Raw genomic sequence first — 22,539 nt, forward strand, 5'->3', positions numbered from 1 at the left:
TACTCTTTTTACTGATGGCTCTTCACATCGAGGTGTAGTCACCTATCAGTCCGGTGACCCCCCTCGTTGGCATTCTCGTTTTACACTGCCTCAGCGTTCCGCGCAGCGCTCGGAACTGGCTGCTGTTATTTTGGCCTTTCAACTTTTTGCTGATTGTCCCTTTAATTTAATTGTGGACACCCATTATGTTTATCAAGTGATTGATCATTTACCCCTTGCCCTCATTACCCCTCAGGTCGATGCGGACCTCCTTCGCCTATTTTTGTCTTTGCAATATCTTATCTCCACTCGTAATTTTCCTTATTTTGTTGCTCACATTCGCAGTCACACCCCTTTGCCTGGGTCACTCACTGAGGGCAATGCGCGCGCCGATCGCGCGCTACGTGGTCAGGTAAATTCTCTTTTTTCTGACCCCATTGAAAGCCATGCCTTTTTTCATCAGTCTGCCTCAGTTTTGGCCCGGCAGTTTCACATTCCTACTGATCATGCACGTTCCATTGTTCGTTCCTGCCCCCACTGTGCCGCTGCTGCCCCTACCTTTTCTTATGCCGTTAACCCTAGAGGTACCGCAGCGAATCAGCTGTGGCAAATGGATGTCACTCACGTGCCACAATTCCGCCCCTATTCCTTTTTACATGTTTCTGTTGATACTTATTCGGGATTTCTCTGGGCAACCCCACAGCGTGGGGAAGCCACTGCCAAAGTGATTCACCATTTGCTAGCCTGTTTTTCTGTTATGGGTCGCCCAAGCCAGATTAAAACAGATAACGCCCCAGCCTACTGCTCCACAGCCCTCTCCACCTTTTGTGCCCGATGGGACGTCCGTCTTAAACACGGGATCCCTTATAATTCCACGGGCCAAGCCATTGTTGAACGTGCCAATCGCACGCTCAAAACCTTGCTTGATAAACAATTAAAACAAGGGGAGCTGCGTCTCCGAACCTTAGGAGACATTCAACAACAAATGCATATCCTTTTGTTTACTTTAAATAATTTAACGCTGAACGCAGATCAGCAGACCCCCGCGGATCGGCATTTTCACAAATCTGAGGTACTGGAAAGACCGCGTGTCTTTTACCGTCAGCTGCCTGATCCGCAGTGGCTGGGCCCAGTACCTCTAATCACTTGGGGTCGGGGATATGCTGCGGTGTCTCTCCCTGCAGGACCGTTGTGGGTTCCAGCCCGGTGTGTGCGACCGGCACTGAAACAGCATGGCATGGCGCCAGGGGCTGCCGAACCCCATACCGGAGTTTCAGCTGACCTTGGAGGAGAACGCGGTGCCTCCCGGGTCAACAACGGCGGGACGGAAACGGAAGAGGCGTAGCGCCCCAAGCCAGCCCGTGACATGGGGAGCAGTAAAAGCATTGGTCGCGGCGGCTCAACGAAGACTGGCAGCAAACCAACAGCCAGAGACTCCTGAGACTTTGTTTGTGGCGATTCTCGCCCAAATCACTGCTAACTCTGTACTGATTGTATGCCTTTTGTGCCTGCTAATTCCTGTAGGGGTTGGCTCGGAAGTGCATCCCCCGTTACGGGCCCGAATGACATATAACATATGGGAAAGATTGGCTTCAATAGCAAATGTTACCCACTTTTGCTTGTCTAATTTTGTAGAAGCCGGAGAATTGTTAGGTACATGCCTTATTCCAGTTTGTCATCACCCTGAGGAGATAGGGAATGAGACGATGCTCGCTGCTTACGCGAATCTCTCTTCCCAGTACTCTGGCATGGCTAATTGGGGCCCGGCCTACTATACCTTGCCTCACACGGCTATATCCCTCCACACACCGTACCCGGCCGGGGCCAACGATGTCACCTGTGCGCGTGTGGTTAACTGCACTAGTACAAGCCATCTCTAGGCTGGCTGCGACAATTTTCCGGTTATGCTGTGTTTATAATCATTGGGCTTATTTTTTGCTGCTGCTGTGTACAATGTATTCCCTCTTTGCTACGGCTTTGTAGAGATACGCCCTGGCAAGCTCCCCGAGTTATGTCCTTGTCTGTTTGGGAGTTAAATTGCTCGCAAAAGCAAATTGACGGCTCCCATGAGAGGGCCGAGTATAATTAAACAAAAAGGGGGAGATGAAGGGCCCATGTTTGGTCCATCCACCTGCAAACAGTCAGGGCACACCCTGACCGTTGTGAGGAGCAACACATTGCTCCGTCCAAGGACGAGGACCAGATATGAACCCTGGGAACTTGATTAAAGGTGGGAACTTGATTAAAGGACAGTAATCGTGGGAAGCTTCCTTGGCTTGGCCTTAAGGCCTGAGAATTAGGATTGTAGTAGATAGAGGCTGAAAAACAAGAATATTAATCAATGTCATGCATTCCTTTGCGGTGAAAGTAGGTAGTGTGCAGGGGGGAGAAATATAATAAAGGAGAAGGTGGAAAGCTGACAGGCAGCAGCCCATTTCAGCTGACCAGCTTGCTTGCTTGAATAAATCTGTGTTCTGTCTCATCATTGAACCGCCACACTGCTGCCTAGCCATTCGGTCCCTAGTCTGTAGCGGTGCAGTGGATTCTTCCGTCCTAAGTGCAGGACTCTGCACTTGTCCTTGTTGAACCTCATCAGATTTCTTTTGGCCCAATCCTCTAATTTGTCTCAGTCCTTCTGTATCCTATCCCTACCCTCCAGCATATCTACCTCTCCTCCCAGTTTAGTGTCATCTGCAAACTTGCTGAGGGTGCAATCCACACTATCCTCTAGATCATTTATGAAGATATTGAACAAAACCGGCCCGAGGACTGACCTTTGGGGTACTCCACTTGATACCGGCTGCCAACTAGACATGGAGCCATTGATCACTACCCGTTGAGCCCGACAATCTAGCCAACTTTCTATCCACCTTATAGTCCATTCATCCCGCCCATACTTCTTTAACTTGCTGGCAAGAATACTGTGGGAGACCGTGTCAAAAGCTTTGCTAAAGTCAAGGAACAACACATCCACTGCTTTCCCCTTATCCACAGAGCCAGTTATCTCGACAAAGAAGGCAATTAGATTAGTCAGGCATGACTTGCCATTGGTGAATCCATGCTGACTGTTCCTGATCATTTTCCTCTCCTCTAAGTGCTTCAGAATTGATTCCTTGAGGACATGATTGGCTTGGGGCTGTATTTTATTATTATTAATAATAAAGTGGAAGATACTTACAGTGAGACCAGTGACTGTATGGGAGGGCTCCTCTGGGCAGCCCAGTCCCCTGTGCGGGATGGGGAGACACAGCTGCTGTCCCCTCTCTGGTCACTGGCATCTCCTGAATGAGCCCAGTGTTGAAAGCAAGGACCAAAATATGGGAGATGTGTATACACCTTGTATTGCGCCCACTTACTTTGAAGTTTCATTGTTATTTGTGAAGCGTCAGGGTTAGGTTAAAGTCACAACAAGATTGGCTCAGACACACGTTTTCCTTTAGCAAACCTGGCTCGCATGTGGCTCCACTGTTTGTGATGGCTGCAGGTTTCCTGGATCTGTAGGGTCTGGAAAGCCACCTTGGTCTCAATGAGTGCTCAGTGCTGACATAGATAAACGCCAGCATGGAACAATCAACATCATTCATATGCGGGTGTCTGCCCTGCTCGGTAGCTGCTTTCATAGACGTGCGTGATTGCTTTGTGCTGTGCTTTGAGCTGACTTCCTGGAGCACAGGAAGAGAGATAGAGCATATGGAAACACATGGTCCTGCAGGGTGTATGGCAGGAAGCTAGATGGGAAGCCCTATGGGGCATGCTCTCCGCCTGGGGCTGATATGGGGATGGCCCAAGAATGATTCTGTAGCTGTTGTTTGAACAGAGTTCACCCCCTTGTACCATTTAAGAACCTCACACTGTCTACCTCCTTGGTCACTCTTTCTAGTGCCCCACTCCGTAGCGATCCTTCCCGCCCCCAAATACACTCCACTGCGCACACCCAGCCTCCCACACATGCCAAGTCCACACATGCTGTTGTGCAATAAAACGTTCTTTGTCTCTTTTCTTGATTCCAGCCTCATAAAAATGTCCTGTAGCTCCTTTAGGAGGGGGTTCAGGCAGCACAAGGGTGTGTGGGTTGTGTGCACGGACAGGGCCCTGCGGTGTAGCCAGAGGAGAATGGGTTCAGTGGTACAGTCAAGGCAGTTTTGGAGACTTGGGTTAAAATCCTGTTTTAGGTCCCAGAAAAGAGAGTGAGGTTAATGAGGCTCACTCTAAGCCCTGGTGGACACATGTCCACATCACCCTCTCGTCTGACACGGTTTACAGTCTCTGCTCAGGAGAGGCTTAAGGCCGCAATAGTAGGAGAGGGGGTCCATGTCAGGTTTGCGGTGCACTGGCAGAGCAGAATTGGGCAGCCAAGGACTGGCCTAGCAAGGCGCTACAAGGCGCGACAGTGGACACACAGAGCTATGGGTGGATGAAATATGGAACACAGACACACTCCCTTTTCTTATCCACCAAGTGACCTCTGGTCCTTCAGTTCTTTCTTTAAAATCCACCTCTTCCTGGAATGCCTCCTGCCTTCTGCCCACCAGCAATCCTGGCAACCTCCCTTTCAGAAACGATTGTTCTGGGGCTTGCCTTTGTTTGCCTTGTCTATCTTCGATTGTAAACTCTCCAGCGCAGGGAATGGTTCCGATATTTATAGGATGCTGTGGACATTTGTCACATAAGTCCATTTTAAAATAATAACACCGTCACTAATCCTAATGAAGCCTGCACAGTCTGAGCCCACTGTACCCGGCTCCACCCAAAGATAACAGCTCCTCATTGTCCCAAACAATTAAATTCCTGAAATCATTTTACAAAGTACAAAACTGTGATGTAGGAATATTCTGAATCCTGCAATGTGCCAGAGGGCATGAGGTATCTGCCCCTTTCCATCCACCCCACCCCGCTGCCAAGGTCACCGTAGTCATTTTGAGTAACTGGCTGGGTTTCTGTGAGGGGTCTAACAACTGATGATAAATACTGACTTGTCCCTGCTGCTTCTCGGCAAGGCAGCTGACTCGTACTCTAAAATAAAAGGTATAAATTGTAACCTCCTGGGGCGGGGACTGTCTCTGTGGTCTGTGTTCGTACAGGGCCTAGCAATGGAGCCAGGTGCACGAATAGGGCTTCTGGGTGCTCTTATTAATGCTAATAATAATAAATAAATAATAAAGCCTATAATCATTTTTCCAAGAAAACGAAGAGCATAGCCATCGTCTTTCAGAGCGACCCATTCAGCACAGACTCAGGGGACTTTGCATCCCACAGGAGAGATGGGTCCACATCACAGCACACCGCCTGATTTAGTACTGTATTAAACACACAGTTAAGATCCCTTTCCTGACCCTTCAGTCCCAGTCCTGGAAGCCTTTCAGCAGCTGGAAAAACAGCAAAAGCTGCAAAAAAGAAAGTCTAGTTTTTTCCCACCAGTGCTAGTGGGTTAATGATTGATTTGAGCAGATCACTGAATTGCTGAGACAGAAGCCTGGAGCAGGTAATTGTGTCAAACTCCTGTGAAGTAATGTTTGCTGAGGAGCTTTGGTGCTAACATGTCTTAACTGGGGGGACGTCTTTGAAAAGCAAATGTAATCTGCATCCCAAGCAGTATATAACCAGCCAGCCCAAAAAGTGAGGTGTCACATTCCGTCCCAAAGCCCCAGCCCTCTCCCCCCTGCCTGAGCTACAGCCATGGAGACAGGAATGGATTTTATACACAGCTCTGGAGTCCAGATGACTCGCTACCTGCAGGAGCACTACCAGGGCTCCGAGGGCTGGTTCCTCTTCATCTCCTTCGCTGCCGACCTCCGAAACACCTTCTTCATCCTCTTCCCCATCTGGTTCCACCTCTGCGAGGCAGTGGGCGTCAAGCTGATCTGGGTGGCCGTGATCGGGGACTGGCTCAACCTGGTCTTTAAGTGGTGAGTGTGTGGGCCTCACTGCCAAGGCAAGGCCCAGGGTTATGTGTCTATAAGAGAGACAGGGAGGGGCACACTCATGTTAATACACAAGTGCACTCACACACACTCACCCTCATGCACATGTTCACATGAGATACGTTACTATTGTGCACTAAACGGATCCTATGTTACAAATGAAATGCATTAAAGGGGCTGTCTGTGTATTTTTAAAATTAAGCCATGTAAAAATGCATTTTCCTGAGCACTTGAGTTAAACTGATGTAATTTAATACTAGAAAGAGAAGCTGCCCAGACGGGCCAGCAGGGTGCTGTTGCCCGATTTCCTCTCCATACCATGTTTGATTTATTGCAGCTCTGGGCATATCAATCTTACTGTAATTTACGAAATGAGTGATAGAGGCGGTCAGCGAGACAAGGTGCGGGAGGTAATAGCTTTTATTGGTCCAGCTTCTGTTGGTGAGAGAGGCAAGCTCTCGCCTCAGGCGGGGGCAGGTTTGCTGGGGGTCAGGCTGCAGGGTGCGGTGATTCTGCAATGTTTGTCTTGTGGTATCAGTTAAACCCAGCTCTTGAAAGACACCAGGACTATTGGCACTGTAAAGAGGCCGAGGACTGAGGCCATGTCTACACTACAGCCATAGCATGGGCCCCTAGCTAGCCTGCATGACCCCATAGCGAAGACATAGACCGCACTGACAGAAGGGGTGTTTCTGTTGCTGTAGAAACACCATCTCCCCAAGCAGTGGTAGCTAGGGCAATGGGCGCATTCTTCCTTTGACCTAGCTGCATCTACACGGGAGCCTAAGTTGGTGTCACTGTGTCGCCCAGGGGTGTGGATTTTTCACCCTCCTGAGCGACGTAGCTATGTCCACCTAAATGTTACGGGTAGAGCAGGCACCAGTAGGCCCTGGAGACTGTACTCGCCTCTCGGCCCCTAAAGCAGGTCAGGGCTGAGGCGCAGTAGCAGGGGCAGGCTTGCACTGTCGGCGAACAGCAGACTGTCTGCGATCAGAGCTGTCAATCCAGCACCTTTTACCGGCAGGAAATTCACTTTAAACCTGCTAAAAATACCCTGTTCCCTTCCTGTCATGGCAAATGCCAGGCTGTGCAGGCTCGGGTGGGCGGTACACGCCATCTTTCAGCAGCCCAACCGTGCATGTAGCAGTCATCTCAGGTGGGTTAAACCAGACACTGCCCAGCCGGCCTCCTCTCCTCCAGCATAGCCAAGATGTGATATATTTGTCCCAAAAAATGCCATCATCGTGCATAAGCAACCCCCGGCCTGGCCTTGACCCAGAGGCAGAGACTGCTGAATAAAATAAACAAGCTGTTCAGGGAGGACAAAATGCTGGTTAGAGACCTCGGGACTTCTAGAGCATTTCTTATCAACCAAAGTGAGATAATGGTCAAAAGGCAAATGGCGGTTCCAGGAAGAGAGCAAGAGCCATGTGCAGAGTTCGCTTCCCGTGAGAACAGATTAACCTGAAAAAATTTTCTTGGAATTACACCCTTTCCTGGCAAATGAGCCGAGACGTGGTTTTGGCACCACTTGGAGTCCTCTCCCAATGAACCGGTTGTGCTGGCTAAGAGGAGGGGGGCGGATGATACCCGATTTGACCATGTCACCCATTGCATTTCACTGCAGGATTCTCTTTGGGCAGAGACCATACTGGTGGGTCTATGAGACCAGCTACTACGGCAACGCCTCCACCCCTGTAATCCAGCAGTTCCCTGTCACCTGCGAGACTGGCCCAGGTGAGCAACCCCCCTCGTGTAAAACAAACACATCCTCCACAGTGCATATGCAGCACACAGGAGAAGCCTGACAAATGCACAGCATGGACACCAGTCACTGTACCCACAAGCAACCATTAGCCTGTGGCTGTTAATTAATGTAACATCTCAAAGGGCACTAGGTGCTCTGCACCCACGAGAGGAGGCAGGTTTCTGCCCCAAAGAATGTATAATCAGAGGCCCACGTGAGGACACCTGGACGTGCCAAGTAGCACTTTACCCCAAGAGTCATGACCACTGATTTCTACTGGGATTAAGGTGCTCGGAAATCAGACCCTGAATTCATGCCCATTTGCAGGCCTGAGTCGGTTCCTGCACCACACAGGCTCCGTGCAGTGCTGGGAGACAGGGCAGCTTGTGCGCCTCACTGGCCTAGGTGTCCGAGTCTTAGTTCTAAGGGTGAGACCTTCCCGAGGGCAGACCACGCTCCCAAGGGAGGTGGTGGGAGCGGCACGGGTGGGAAATGGGCCGCGCGGCCCTACCAGCGCTATTCCAGCAAACCTCCTGGCAGAGGAGTCTGGGTAGTCTGGATTCTAGCAACCTCAGCAGCCTCCTTTGCTTAAAACTCGTCTCCCAGCTGCAGCCTGGCAGCTTGGGGGCAGACTCTGGACGGCAGCCTCTCCCTGCATTGAGCCTCCAGGTCTTTCCTGCATGGCATCCCTAGAGGCCAGACTGGATTCCAATCCCCAGCTTGTGATTTTGGGAGCCAGAGGGACATGCAGACCAAAATCAAGCTGTTTTTTTTTGTGAGAAGAGCCCCCTTCTGGCTGCCCTCCCCTCACATGGTCTGGTTCCTACCTAACCTTTCACCAGGGGTGGGCTGGAACAGGGCTGCTTGCTCCAGGTGGCTGTCTGTCTGCCTACCTGTTGATCCGATTTATAACACAGTCAAGCGCTCTGGCTCTCTGGCCTGACCTGGAATGGACAAAAGAGTTAAAGGAGCAGCAGCCAACACCCAGGGTATCGGGGGGCTGAGACTGTGAAAGGGAACGATGTCTAAATAGTTAAATCCTCAGGAAAGGCTCCATAGAACATCAGCCCAGGAAGCCTGTAGCTGGCGGCCTGGGCTAGAACAGGCTGTGAGATGATTCCCTTCCGTTCATTCAAACTCTCCGGCAGATGGTTTTCTCTTCACTGAGCTTACTGCAGGCTTCTCCCAACTCTCCCTCCACAGGCAGCCCCTCTGGCCATGCCATGGGCTCAGCTGGAGTGTACTACGTGATGGTGACAGCTCTGCTTAGCACCCTGCGTCGGCACCGGAGGTCTCCCTTCCAGCAGCAGTAAGGATCCAGCTCCGCCCTCGCGATGGGTGCAGGGGCAATTCCAGGCAGTGGCATTAGCTCTGGGCAGAATGAGCTCCAGCTAATCCCAGCCATGTGTGGCTCCTCTTGGCTTGGCCGTACTCTGATGCTAGACCAGCACGGCTCCCCGGGTTGGGCTCTTGCCCGTCAGCCCCTGGCTGTGTCAATGTGCACATTGCACGTGCAGTCTGGAGCTGCATGGGGGAGCCCCGCTGATGGGTTCGGTCCCCAGCGTGGGATTGAGTCTCCCCCTGCAGCAAGGCACTGGGACGGCCTGGTTCAGATCTGGCAGCTGCAGGACCGGGGCCTGGGGTCTCCATCCCAGATGCTGCTGCTGTGTCTGTCCAACTGAAATGTCCCACAAATCTTACTTATTAAGTAAATGGTTCATCGCGTTCCCCTCACCAATTCCACAGCCCACTGACGGCTGTGTTCTCGCTGCTTGTTGCAGGTGCCTGCGGGGGGCGCTGTGGATGTCATTCTGGGGGGTTCAGGTGTCTGTCTGTCTGTCCAGGATCTTCCTAGCAGCTCACTTCCCGCACCAAGTCATCACGGGCGTCGTTTCAGGTGAGGTGGTGCTGCCCGGGCGGTTCCCTGGATTGCTCCCCGCACTGCGGGGGGAAAGGGTGGGTGGGCTGGATGCGGCATGGCTCTGGGAAGTTTCCATGTTATTCCCCTGTAAGAGACCAAGCGCTTCTGTTGTCAGTGGTGGGAAACCAGGGTGCTGCCCAGCAGGCTTGCAGTCCGGCTCAGCAGGTGTGGGGTTAAAGCCCGAGCGACTGGCTGTGGCTCCTTGCCACGGAAGGGGCACAGCGCTCTCTGGGCCGGGCTGGACAGGAGCGGGGCAGGGAGCGATGGAGACAGGAGCTGGGTGGGGAGAGCCTGATTGGAACTGGGCAAGCGCAACGGAGGGACAAGAGGGCTGATGCAGCGGGAAGGGAGAAAGGGACCCTCTGAACCCCCCCTTCTCCCTTGCCCAGTGCTGGGGCTGGGGGGAGAGGGTGTTGGCTCCTAATTATCCGGTGTCCGATAAACAGCTGAAAATGTGCCCGGCCCCAGGCCAGTGCCAGGCTTTTTGCTGGAATTTGGCCGAGCAGCTAATCACCCCAAAGCCTAACAGAGACAGGGCAGCCGGGACTCCTTGGTCCATATCCGTCCGCCTCGTGCCGATGTTATTATCGATGTGCACTGCAGGGACACCCCCCGGCTGCCCTGCACAAACCAGAGAGCCAGTGCCTGCCCCACAGAGCTCACAGCCTCTGGGCCCGGCTGGGAGCCCTGTGGTGACCCCGGGCCTCCGCTCGGGTTGAGGGGCTCGGAGTCCGGCCCTGCAGAAACAGGCCGAAGGGAAGGAGAAGGGCAGGATGGTTATGGCTCGGGGCACTGTCATGGCAATAGGAGGCCCATTCCTTATGGCCTGGCTGCTGCTTCCCCCTCGACACTAGACCTGTTGTCTGACTTCGCCCCTGTCCGCCCAGAGGCTCCGCAGCCAGGCCGGGAAGAAGGCCCCGTTCTGGTGGAAATGAGAACCATGGCGTTGCTGAATTGTTCCTCCAGAGATTGTCTCCCAGGTGGCCTTGGAAGGCCTTTAACCGTCTCTTCTCCCCACACTTTGCAAACAGGCCGGAGCCTTGCTGTCAGCGGGTAACGGCAGCCCGGGCAGCCTGGGCATCGTGTCTGTTGTGTGAAGGAGGGGGTTGGGCTTGGTACCTTGACTCCTTCCTGCATCGCTGACACGGGCGGGTGCCAGAGTGCCGACTTCATGTCTGTCTCCCTTCTCAGGCATGGCAGTGGCTGAAGCTTTCCGGCACATCCCCGCCATCTACAACGCCAGTCTCCGGAGGTACCTGGGCACCACCCTCTTCTTGTTCAGCTTTGCCCTGGGGTTCTACCTGCTGCTGAAGGCTCTCGGTGTTGACCTGCTGTGGTCCGTGGAGAAAGCCAAGAGGTGGTGTGACCAGCTGGAGTGGGTCCACATTGAGACCACCCCCTTCGCCGGCCTCCTCAGGAACCTGGGGATCCTGTTTGGGCTGGGGCTGGCCCTCAACTCCCAGATGTACCTGGAGAGTTGCAAAGGGAAAATGGGCCAGCAGCTGCCCTTCCGCCTGAGCTGCATCGTGGCCTCGCTCCTCCTCCTGCACCTCTTCGACTCCTTCAAGCCTCCCGCCAAGGTGGAGCTGCTGTTTTACGTCCTGTCCTTCTGCAAGAGCGCGGCCGTGCCCGTGGCTGCCGCTGGCCTCATCCCCTTCTGCGTCGCCCAGCTCATCAGGAGGCAGAAGGAAAAGCTTTTATAAGAGAGAGCAGAGCTGTGTGGGACTGCCTGCCTCTAGTTCCTAGCCCTGACATCCAGGCCTGGGACTGCTCAGTGGTGCTGTATCACAGAGCCAATGCAAATTGAGTGTGGCATGGGCTGGCTCTTCCGTGCCAGCTGCACAAACTTCATGGTCTTGAAAGATGTAGAGAATTGTCTGAGAGGTGGAGGGCGGATGAGGCCAGAGTCCTTTGAACCTGCAGTCAGTCTGGCTCGGAGGGGGTTTTTGGAGGTGAGGGTTTGCTTTACACTGGGCATTTGAGAAAAGAAGCATGGTTTGGTTTTTACCCTTGGCAGTAGGAGGTGGTCCTGATCCCGGCATGGTCCTTGCACACCCACGCACACAGCAGTGCCCATGTCCCTCTGCTGTATGCTAAGCAGAAAGAGAAGAGAATTGTAGGAAATGTACAACCTGGGGCTCTCGCTGAGGTGCTGAGACACGTGACCCAGACCTGTACAAAGCCTTAACTCGGTGTGCAGTGAGTGAAGGGCGATTGGCTTTTGCAGTCATCATGGTGTCCCAGTTTTGTGTCTTAGTTCTCAAGGCTTTTACACCAGCATAAACCTGGAGTAACACCATGATGAATCTGACCCTTACAACCTCTGCAAATAATGTGTGTGTCACCTTTCTGAAACTAGTGCCCCCTCAATGTATCCCAGCATGCACTGGGCTTGTGCTGTCACCCTGGAGTGAGACATTTACATTTGGATTTTGCAGGAGATACAAGCTGTAGCGTTTGCTTCTGGGGAGCTCTCAGCTGGTGTTGGCAGCTCTTTCATGCAGCCCTTGCTACCGGGTTTCATGAGTGTCTCCCTGCCCTAACCAGCAGGCACATGAGATCCCAGACCTGCTGGGAAATAACCAATCCTGAGGGTCATATCTCAAAACTCCTGCCCAGTTGGGCACAGGTCTGCCCTGATTACTTGTGGGCATGAAAGTTCTTGCTAGAGCCAATTTATGGTTTCTTTTCAAGCTGTTACTGGCTTGAGGTTTCTTTGCCTGAGTTACTCAGACCTAAGTGTTTGAAAAGAGACAATAAGTGGTAAGATCTGGGGCTCAACTGGAACAGTGAGATGTGAACAGGGTTTATTTTCTCTGTTATCTCCTGTTACTTCTCCAGCAAAGTGTCACAAGAGGAGTTGAAGGCATGCACAGCCCTGACCTCTACTCTGATCCCACTGTGTCACTAACTGTCCCTCACTGCCACGTATTGATCTGGTTTCCTGTTTGCGGGTAACTGCTGCAGGGACCCGTGTGGGAATCCTGAGTGTGCCATGGGCCATTGCTATCTTGCTTGTTTACACTGGCTCCTTCTTTCCCCACGGATGGGGTGGGGTTTCTCTTCCCGGGTAGTTAGTTTCTGTATTTCCCCCACTGTTTTGGCGATTAAATATATCTCAAGAATCACATTGTTTGGGCGGTTCCTTTTCCCTCGGCTTTTTACCATCAAACATGTACTCTTTTGCCTCAGGCCTTTACACTGGTCCTTCCACAAGTCACCTCCTGAAGCCTAATGTTTCTGCAGCGGGGATCACAAGCATCTGGCCTGCCTCAGCCTAGTAGAAAAAGTGCAGCTGGAGAAAATATCTCTGTGTTCTTGGTGCATGTCGTGTTCCCTCATCTCAGTGGAGCACACATCTCTACAGCTGGGAATATTCTGGGTGCTCAACAAAGAGCAGTATCAGCTGCCTCCCAACTAGGGAAAAGCAAAGAAGGGAGAAAGGGATGGAGTTACACTTGGCTCACTCACTTCTCTCTCAGTGGACACTGGGCTGCACACGTTCTGTGCACACATGTCCTTTACTGGGAATCCTAGCGCTACATGACACACTTCACAGAGCAACCCTGGATATAAACTGTCAGCCAGCTGGTGATCTCAGTTACACTCCGGGCAAATCCAGAGCAAACACGTAGCTTCAGTGGAGTCATACTAGATTTACACTGGTAGCAGTGAGATCAGAAGTTGGCCCAGTATGCATCTTCTGCCTCATGCAGACACCTTCTGTGGGAGGCACATTTTCTGTGCAAACTGGGACTGTAAGAGACCAGTGTTTGGTCTCACCTTTGCAGCAACAATAAACTGGACTTGAACTCAGCCGTCTCCCTCAGCCCAGAGGTGTTAGTGCTACCAGCTGACGCATCTTGACCTGGAGAAGGTCTAAGAGGTAAAGCAGGCCGTAGCTGCATTTCTAACTCTGGGCAATCTGCATTTGACCTGTCAAACGAATAAATACAAGTAAAACAACCTGCTTTACCCAAAGCCCAACCTGCAGCTTTCAGGGATCAGCGTAACTCCATTGCAGTTGATGGAGGTAGGCCCAGTTATTCCAGTTGAGGGTTTGACCCTTACCGTGCATTTAGTCTGAACAATCAGGAACAGACTTCAGAGAAATAGGACATTTTCACGCCCTCGCGGTATCTGTTTTCTAGTCCATCATTCTCCTGGAGAGGCAGGTTAACATTCAACCAAACCTGTCTTTGTTTTTAAATCAGTGACACCAAATTAGCTTGTTGCAGCTTTTGTGCAATTCTCTGCCTTACTCCCCAACTTTCAGCCCTTTCCCCTAGTGACAACCACATGCCCAGAAATAACCAGAGGGAAACTCTGAAATGAGGGATATTGATTCCTGGGGATGATGGTACAGGCAGTTTGCTCCAGATTTCTGGCTCTGTCAATAGTTTTTGGAAGGGGTGGCTCAGGATCAAAGGTTGCATATGTCATGAAAGAGTGGAGGCTGGCAGGGTATAAGAAGCAGCTGAGTTCACCAAACCGTCAGTGCAAACAACGGGATCCAAAGAGACACAACCAGGAGCCATAATGGACCTGCTGCACAGTGCTGGGGTGCAGGTGGTACAGTACCTGCAGGAGAACTACCAGGGCTCCCAGGACTGGTTCCTCTTCATCTCCTTCGCTGCCGACCTTAAAACCACCTTCTTCATCCTCTTCCCCATCTGGTTCCACCTCTGCGAGGCGGTGGGCATCAAGCTGGTCTGGGTGGCCGTGATCGGGGACTGGTTCAACTTGGTCTTTAAGTGGTGAGTGCGGATTCTGAAAAGAGGCTGTGGAGTGCTGCAGTTTGGGGTTGTTTCCACGCCCTCCCAGAGTCTGATGTAGCCTCTCTGAGGGGAAGGCTGGGTTTGGGATTGAGGAACAGGGTTGGGAGTCAAGACACTTGGGCTCTGTTCCTGAGTCTGCCACTGTCTAGCTCTGTGACCTTGAGCAAGTCACTTTACCTCTCCATCCTCGGCTTCCCCCTCAGTAAACTGGGACACAGGTTTCGTGAAGCTCAATTAATGTGTGGAGAGCACTGTGAGTTCGTGTGGTAAGGAGCTGAGCTGATGCAAATTGCGGGTGCAATTGTATTTGGCTATCAGCTAGGAAGGACAATTTCCAAAACCCACAGCCTTGTGCTTCGCTCCAGCAGCTCCTGGGCCAAAGGCACGCTGAGCTCTGCAGCAGCCCCCCTCTCTGCACATGGGGGGAACACAATGGGGCCCCTACAGGGAACACATGGAGGCTCTTTGTCTACTCACAGCACATAGGGCCAAGATGCTTCCCCAGTGTCTGTCCACAGCCTGGCTTCGTCTGCAACCATCTGTTCTGTTACTGTGGCCCAGGAGCAGCACCGAAAAGCAGAGGCTGGTGCTGAATTAATAAGTGAGCTGAAAAGGCAAGAAGAGTAAATCATGATAGCTATGGTGAGCCAGCACTTTGCACCTACGGAGTCCTCCCGACAGGCTCGTGTAGGGCAGCCAGTGCTCCTCCACCCCCGGGAATCTGCGCTGGAGGGTACGTGACATGCCCCAGGCCACGCACTGGCATGGTTATTTTCTCCTTTCACTGCAGGATGCTCTTTGGGCAGAGACCCTACTGGTGGGTCCGGGAAACCAGTTACTATGGCAACACCACCACCCCTGTGATCCAGCAGTTCCCCCTCACCTGTGAGACCGGCCCAGGTGAGGTTCCCACTATTGCACCCCTCAGATTCACTGCAACTGCCTCCCTGGCTTCTCTCCCTTCTAACTGGCCGGGACTGGGTCTTCTCCGCAGGAAGCCCCTCAGGCCACGCCATGGGTTCTGCTGGAGTCTACTACGTCATGGTGACGGCCCTGCTGCCCGGCCTCCTGGGCACCCAACACAGGTCCTGTGCAGCCAGGTGAGCAGTGCCTGGTGGCCCGAGGGCCTTCCCATGGCTTGGGCCCGGCTCTGTGTTAGCTGGAAGGGGGCAGGTTTTTACTGCCCATGATTTGATACCCATAACAGGGTGACTGTCCCCCTAAGGGGACTAGGGGTCAGTCAAACCCTGCTCCACAGTGTGTCCCTTTGGGTTCCTGGGACTGTGGGAGCAGAGGAAGGCCAAGGGAAGGGCATAAGCAGGTGTCGGGGCGTGGGAGGGAGGGAGATGGTCTGTCCTGGATGAACAGTTAGTGCTTGGGGAAAACCCAGGCTAGTGTTTCTTTAAGGGCCCAGGACCAGAGCCTGGTAGTGCAGGTGGGATGGGTCCCTTCTCCCAGCCAGCTGGGAGGAGCCCTGGGAAGGAGGGTGCTGTCTCCTCCCTCATCACAGGGGACACACCAGCAAGGTAAGGAGCCTGCCTGCTGCCCTCTCCCAGCCCAGGTGGTGAAAGGGCTGAGCGCAGAGGGAGAAGCAGCTTGAAGGCTGTAACTAGCCTGAGTCAGCGCGGTTCTGAACCGGGGGCTGAGGGAGGCCTGAGGGTGCCGGAGAGCTGGACTTGCAGGCCGAAAGAAGAGCTTAGTGCTTGCGAAGAGAGGTAAGAAATCAGGCTCCACAACAGGGGCTCCTGCGCTCGCAACTGGGGTCTGGGAGTCAGTACAGAGAGCCCAGAGGGAGCCGAGCTGGCGGGGCCCTCCCAGGCCACATGGGGGGTGCTCTGCAATGGCCCCCACGCACACTCCATTTGGGTGAGTGAGCTGAGTCAGCCGGTTCCACCTGCTGCTGCAGCCCTGAGGAGGAGATTGTTTCACCCTGCGGAGGAGGGTCCCACGGGTGACAAGGCACAATGGAGGATGACTAATGGCATTGTGGGTAAATGCCCCCCTCCCCCCAGTCAGCATGAATTCCTGCTACCCCCACCCCCCAGATATTCTTCCCGCGTTACGTCTGTGACCAGGAGATACATGAGAAGTGGGATGTGTGAAGCCCCCCGAGAGCTGGAGCAAAAGGAAATATCCTGGGGCTTTTCGCAGCCGGAACAGCAGCGCCCACTGCAGCTTCACGGCTAGTTACCGCACAGCGACTGGCATCAGCGTCAGTGAGATCGAGGGGCTCCCAGCTGAGACGGGCCCAGCACAGGGGAGGTGACTCTCGGCTGGCAGCAGATCTGCATGGGTCCAATCGGCCAGCCCTGGGGAAAGCCCCTTTCACCTGAGCTGCTGCAGCATGCAGGAGGCACCAGGCATGGGAAAGGCCTTGGCTAGCTCGCTCGGTTGCCCTAACATCTGGGCCCAGGGGGGCTGGAACAATCTGTACAGTGGGGGTGCTGAGAGCCATTGAACCAAACTGTTTACCCTGGACATAATGGAAACCACTTCAAGCCAGGCGCTGCCGCGGCACCTCCAGCACCCCCAGTTCCAGCACCATGTCTGGGCCTCGTGGCAGACGCATTCAGGCCATAGACTCAGTCCCATCTGCTAGCTAGCAAGACGGGCACTCGTGCTGGGTTGGTTGCTCCTGCACACGCAGGCTCCCTTCATTCACAGGCCGCTTGTGGCTTTATTCAAGTGCTTTTGCACTGTGCACCCATGACCTTCCGGGCTGGCTGTCTCTTCGCAGGTGCCTCCGCGGCCTCCTGTGGCTAGTGTTCTGGGCTGTGCAGGTCTGCGTCTGCTTGTCCCGAGTCTTCCTAGCAGCTCACTTCCCCCATCAGGTGATGGCAGGTGTCATCTCAGGTGAGTGTCAAGGCTGCCTCCCCCTCACATCACCCGCCAGCTCTTCAGGGCCCAGTGACCAGAGAGATGATGTTGAGCCCTAGATAGCCTGTCCTCTCCTGCTTGGAGGAGACGTACATCCTCAGCTCTGGGATCACCATGTACTCAAAATACGATGGCAAAGCGCAGGGACTGGTGAACGTCTTTCCCCAGGTACCCACGTCTGCAGTGTGGAGAAGCAAACACACAGCATAGTGGGCTCGGCCTCCCCTTGCACGGCTAATGCCATCATTCAGTGCTGACATGATGTCACTGCTTTGCATGGTGCTTTAGAGAGCGAGTGAGCGAGCACACGCCAGGGTCACATGCTAACCAACGGGCACCTGCAGGCCCATTGCACAGAAGGGAGGGTCCCAGTTCTCTGCACATCCCTGTTGTTAGTAGTGACTTTGGGTGACCTGGGGCTGTCACTGCATGTGCCTAGCACCTGGTACCAGGAGCTGGTTCCTGCTCCTTCCCCAAGGCCTCTCTGCACTGCACCCACCCGGTACATTTTGCAGCTAGGCCTGTTTGCTGCTCAGTGAGACACCTGTGGCTGGCCCGGGCCAGCTGACTCCGGCTCATGGGGCTCAGGCTAAGGGGCTGTTTAATTGCAGTATAGACATTTGGGCTCTGGCTGCACTCTGAGCTCTGGGACTCTCACACCACACAGGATCCTAGAGCAAGGGCTCCAGCCCCAGCCCAAACATCTATACACCACTAACTGCAGTGTAGACATACCTATGGAGACTTTTCTGCCCCTAGGGATGGTAGTAGCAGAAGCATTTGACCACATCCCCGCCATCTACAACGCCAGCCTCCGGAGGTACGTGGGCACCACCCTTTTCCTGTTCAGCTTCGCCCTGGGGTTCTACCTGCTGCTGAAGGCTCTCGGTGTTGACCTGCTGTGGACCCTGGAGAAAGCCAAGAGGTGGTGTGACCGGCCGGAGTGGGTCCACATTGACACCACCCCCTTCGCCGGCCTCCTCAGGAACCTGGGGATCCTATTTGGGCTGGGGCTGGCCCTCAACTCCCAGATGTACCTGGAGAGTTGCAAAGGGAAAATGGGCCAGCAGCTGCCCTTCCGCCTGAGCTGCATCGTGGCCTCGCTCCTCCTCCTGCACCTCTTCGACTCCTTTGACCTCCCCACGGATAGAGAGCTACTGTTCTACGTCCTGTCCTTCTGCAAGAGCACCGCTGCCCACCTGTGTGCGGTGGCACTCATCCCCTACTGCATTGCCCAGGTGCTCAGGAGGGGCCACAAGAAGATCCTGTAGCTGACCTGCAAACTTGCGTCGTAGCTGCCGAACCAGGCTGCTCTTCGGGGCAGGGGAATGTGCTCTGCAGGGCTCCCCCTTCCCTTTCCCAGGGCAGTAACAGGCCTCCCAGCACCACGGACCTCACAGCTCCGGGTTACGTGATCAGCTCACACGCACGGCTCAGTGCCATGGAGTGGAAGGGGAAGTTCACTGTCACCTGTGTGGGAAAGGAAGCGAGTGACTGTCACACACCTCAGTGCTGGCACAGGGCCTCCGGGCCCTTTGCTTTCACCTCTGGCAAGCCAGGGAGAAATATAATTGGGTCCTCGTTGGCCACAGCCCCTGGCCCAGCCCAGGCTGGCACAAATGGTAACCTCTGCTCTAGAGAGCATGAGTGGATAATGGGGCGGTCAGGAACGCTGCCCCAGCCGAGGGCATAGACACAGCTGAGGGAGCCGTGTCCCACCCGGAATTTGGCTCTCGGGCAGGTTGTCAGCCTCTTACACGACAACTTACCAAATGCTCTCCAGAGGGGGGAGCAGTCGGCACCGTACCATTCTCATGGCTCAGTCCCCTCTGGGGACACACGGTGACAACGATGCTGTGTCAATCAACTCAACCCCAGCAGAGCAGGGATGGCGTGTCCATGGGCTCCCAGCGCGGGAAAGCTGGGCTGAGGTCCCGCATGCAGCTTGTGCAAGGAGTGTCGTAGGCATGGGTGTGTCTGTGTGTGTTACCAGGGCTGTTACGGCTGGGCGGCCAAGGGACAGGAGCTAGCTGTGAAATGCCTTTGGGAATAAAATTAGTAAATTACACTCAGTCTTTCCCACCCTCAGGCCATCTTACTGAGGGGGGAACCTCTGCTCATTGCCCCAGTGGGCCCTCCAGACATGCAGGGACCCAGAGCCCTCCAAGACAGGGCTGGTGCCAGATGCTGCAGGGGAATGAACAGACCAGGGCAGTTATCCAGTCCCTGTCTGGTTGAGGGGGGGGAGCATTCTAGAACAGTGGTTCTCAGCGAGGGGTACACATACCCCTGGGGTACGCACAGGTCTTCCGGGAGAACATCAACTCATCTAGAGATTTGCCTAGTTTTACAACAGGCGACAGAACAAGCACTAGCAAAGTCAGTACAAACTCAGATTTCATACAATGACTTATTTATAGTGCTCTGTATACTATACACTGAAAGGTAAGTACACTATTTATACTGCAGTGGATTTATTTTATAAGTATATGGTAAAAATGAGAAAGTCAGCCATTGTTCGGTAGTAGTGGGCTGGGACAATTTTGTATTTTGATGTCTGATTTTGTAAGCAAGTCGTTTTTAAGCGAGGTGAAAGTTTGGGGTCCACAAGACAAATCAGACTCCTGGAAGGGGTACAGGAGTCTGGAAAGGCTGAGAACCACTGCTCCAGAAGGCAGGAACTGAGGGGCAGCAGCAAGGCCATGGGTATGGGAGGCGCAGCCTCAGGCCCCTACTCTGCACTAGGGAGTTCCGTCGAGGTGAATGCTGAGGACAGAAGCAGCTCAGTGCTGGACTGCTGACCCTGGTGTAGCTGCTCCAAGACAGAACCCTGCTGTAGGGGGGCTGTCACAGAGTGTGCCCCGGCCCGGCCCAGCCTCCCCCGTTCCAGGCATCCTCCTAGTGACTGACACCAAGCGTGAACAAGGCCAAAGTTCAGCTTCTCTACTTGCAGAGCTCGTTTCTATTTCAGGCCCAGACCAACAGGTGATTTGTCTCCAGCTTCCTACCATGCACCTAATGAAGCGTACCTGGCATCCTACCGATCGTTCTGTGCAGGGGCAGGGCCTTGACCTGAGAGAGTGAGAAACCGCTCCATTCTGGCCATGCTCCCTGGCACAGGGGAAGATCTCTGCTCCCGTGGCTCCGGTCAGGAGTCAGTGCCGATGCCTGGAATTAGCTGTGTTCAGTGGCAGGGGAAGTTCCAGCAGCAAGATGTGTATGGGGTGGGGGGGTTGACTTAGGGCGTTTGGGTTTGAAAGCTGAATGTCCATTCCAGGAGCTGCTCACCTGCATGCAGTATGGCCAGATAGCCTGGGTATTTGACAACACTGACAGAGCCCATAGCTCTTGGTTCCCATTAGCTTTATGGTCACACAAGGCTTCAGGCTTCCATCACCACCCTCCCTCCCTCCGGTCCCATCACCACAGACCAAGCATGGACAAAAACCCACACTGGGGAGGATGGGGACACAAATCCGTGCAGGAAATCAGAACTGGCGCGGGATTCGGCCTGATGCGTGAACAGCCTCAGAGTGACTCCTGACCTGTTATCAATAACTTTCACCAATCAGACCACGGGTGTGTGAAGTGTGCACAGAACAGCGAGAACATGAGGGAGCACCGCTCATTTCCTGCCCACAAGAGAAGGATGCTGGAGAGCCATGAGTCCGCACCACCCCCCCGGGGGCAGTTTGGTATCTCTCAGACGTGATATTCCAGTCGGCAATTTTCCTAAGCGCATTGGAAACCCAGATCCCACCAAGTCTCACTGCTGGGCCCAGCCCTAATAATTCTTGCTACCTCGGCTGTGCAATGCAGTGAGAGAGTAATCCCGGCCTTCAGAAGCATAACAAACCACCTGGCTGGTTTGCAGCAGCGCTGACGCTGTACAACGGGCTGAGATTTGGTCTCTGCTGTGAAGTTACCTGCATTGCTGTGACCAGGAATTAGAAATGTAGGCAGCTGTCGGAGAGACAGAGTCACTGCAGGCACATAAATAAAGATGAAACTTAAGGCCGGCAGGAGGGACACAGACTCCTTGTGTGCAGAGATGTTCCCACGACATAGCTGCCAGCCAGTTGCTTAGATTAACACTCCAAATGCTGGTATTCTCCACTCTGCCTGCCAGCTGAACAGATTCTTAGACTACGTGTACCTGAAGTGAGCAAAGGGTTACATGTAATCTGTGAATGCACGTGGTCACCGAGCAGCTAGTGACCACCCTGGCAGAAGCATGATCGGCTGCAATCCCTGTTTGTCAGTACGGTGCAAGATGTTGCATCATCATTTCAAGGTAATGCCAGGCTGTCAGGGACTTTCGACAGCCATGGTTTGACAAACACTTGCGTCAGGCTTGTAAGTGGGTCAGCGCTAGCTTGGCAGAGGTCGCTGCTGAGTTCAGAGGTCAGTGACAGCATGTGCAGCCAGGCTGTGCATTAACCAGCACAGTCCAGCAGCATCAGCACAAACAGGTTAAACGCTCCAGCACCTGCAGTGGCTTCAGAACATCAGCAAAGGATGGAGGCTGGCACGAGCGTCCTGCACAAGGCAGGGATCCAGGCGATCGCTTCCTACAGGAGAACTCCCAGGACTGGTTCCTCTTCATCGCCTTGACTGCCACTATCAGCCTTCTTCATCCACTTCCCCATCTGGTTCCAGCTCTGCGAGGCAGGGTGACTGAGAGACCAGCTTGAGCCAGTCTCACCTTTGATTCCTGCCATAACATCGCGTCCCCCTCACCCCCAGAGATTGCCCTGGTTAAAGTGAAAACTGCTTGGCCAATATGAATGATGATACAACATCCTACTTCTCTCTCTCGGGCTCCTGCAGGCATGTCCCTCATCTGAAGGGCAGCGCGCACAGGATCCTGAGTAGGGACTCCTTTGAGTTACCTTGGTGTTTTTCTCAGTAACGGTTAGCAATTGTCAGAGTCCACCCCCTACTGGGATTAACCTCCTTCTTCCCCACATTCTGCACCAAATACATTTAAAGGGGAGTTTGTACTGGTCACAGTAACCCGGAATAAATCTGCTCACACTGCAGTCACTGCCTGTTGCTCTTCAAGGGTGGTACTGGCCACCAACGGCAAATGAGGCAAAAGCCAAGGATCATGGCATGCACCACAATGTTCCCTGGGCTTGCTGGAGGCTGGATCATGAGGGATGGCAAAGGACCTCTGCCTGGCAGTGCGGTCCCCAGCCCTGGCCAAGAATGTCAGCGCCGGTTAACAAAGCTACTTGTACCATTTATCTGGGGAAAGTTTGCAACATCATAGCCAGGCCAGTGAGAAACAGAGGGAGTCAGCCCCCTGCCCAA

General features: G+C 53.7%; 2 protein-coding genes across 2 annotated transcripts; both read left to right on the forward strand.

Annotated features, from left to right (window-relative positions):
- Positions 1–5,655: 5,655 nt before the first annotated feature.
- Positions 5,656–12,688, forward strand: LOC102936106 (glucose-6-phosphatase catalytic subunit 1). The gene is made up of 5 exons (XM_007054744.3): positions 5,656–5,885; positions 7,528–7,637; positions 8,851–8,956; positions 9,429–9,544; positions 10,760–12,688. Exons 1-5 carry the CDS (start codon positions 5,656–5,658, stop codon positions 11,269–11,271), a joined length of 1,074 nt encoding a protein of 357 aa, XP_007054806.2. The 3' UTR covers positions 11,272–12,688.
- Positions 12,689–14,066: 1,378 nt separating this feature from the next.
- On the forward strand, positions 14,067–22,258 carry LOC102945158 (glucose-6-phosphatase catalytic subunit 1). The gene is made up of 5 exons (XM_007054782.3): positions 14,067–14,325; positions 15,137–15,246; positions 15,341–15,446; positions 17,084–17,199; positions 17,983–22,258. Exons 1-5 carry the CDS (start codon positions 14,108–14,110, stop codon positions 18,492–18,494), a joined length of 1,062 nt encoding a protein of 353 aa, XP_007054844.2. The 5' UTR covers positions 14,067–14,107; the 3' UTR covers positions 18,495–22,258.
- Positions 22,259–22,539: the final 281 nt, after the last annotated feature.

Source organism: Chelonia mydas, chromosome 27 (genome assembly GCF_015237465.2).
Source record: "Chelonia mydas isolate rCheMyd1 chromosome 27, rCheMyd1.pri.v2, whole genome shotgun sequence".
NCBI lineage: Eukaryota > Metazoa > Chordata > Testudines > Cheloniidae > Chelonia > Chelonia mydas.

Excerpts from the sequence above, each read along its gene's own strand:
- LOC102945158 (XM_007054782.3), top strand. The coding sequence starts at position 14,108 with ATGGACCTGCTGCACAGTGCTGGGGTGCAGGTGGTACAGTACCTGCAG. Across the intron at positions 14,326-15,136 it reads TTCAACTTGGTCTTTAAGTG|GATGCTCTTTGGGCAGAGAC; the intron begins GTGAGTGCGGAT and ends CTTTCACTGCAG. Across the intron at positions 17,200-17,982 it reads GATGGCAGGTGTCATCTCAG|GGATGGTAGTAGCAGAAGCA; the intron begins GTGAGTGTCAAG and ends TTCTGCCCCTAG.
- LOC102936106 (XM_007054744.3), top strand. The coding sequence starts at position 5,656 with ATGGAGACAGGAATGGATTTTATACACAGCTCTGGAGTCCAGATGACT. Across the intron at positions 7,638-8,850 it reads CACCTGCGAGACTGGCCCAG|GCAGCCCCTCTGGCCATGCC; the intron begins GTGAGCAACCCC and ends CTCCCTCCACAG. Across the intron at positions 9,545-10,759 it reads CATCACGGGCGTCGTTTCAG|GCATGGCAGTGGCTGAAGCT; the intron begins GTGAGGTGGTGC and ends CTCCCTTCTCAG.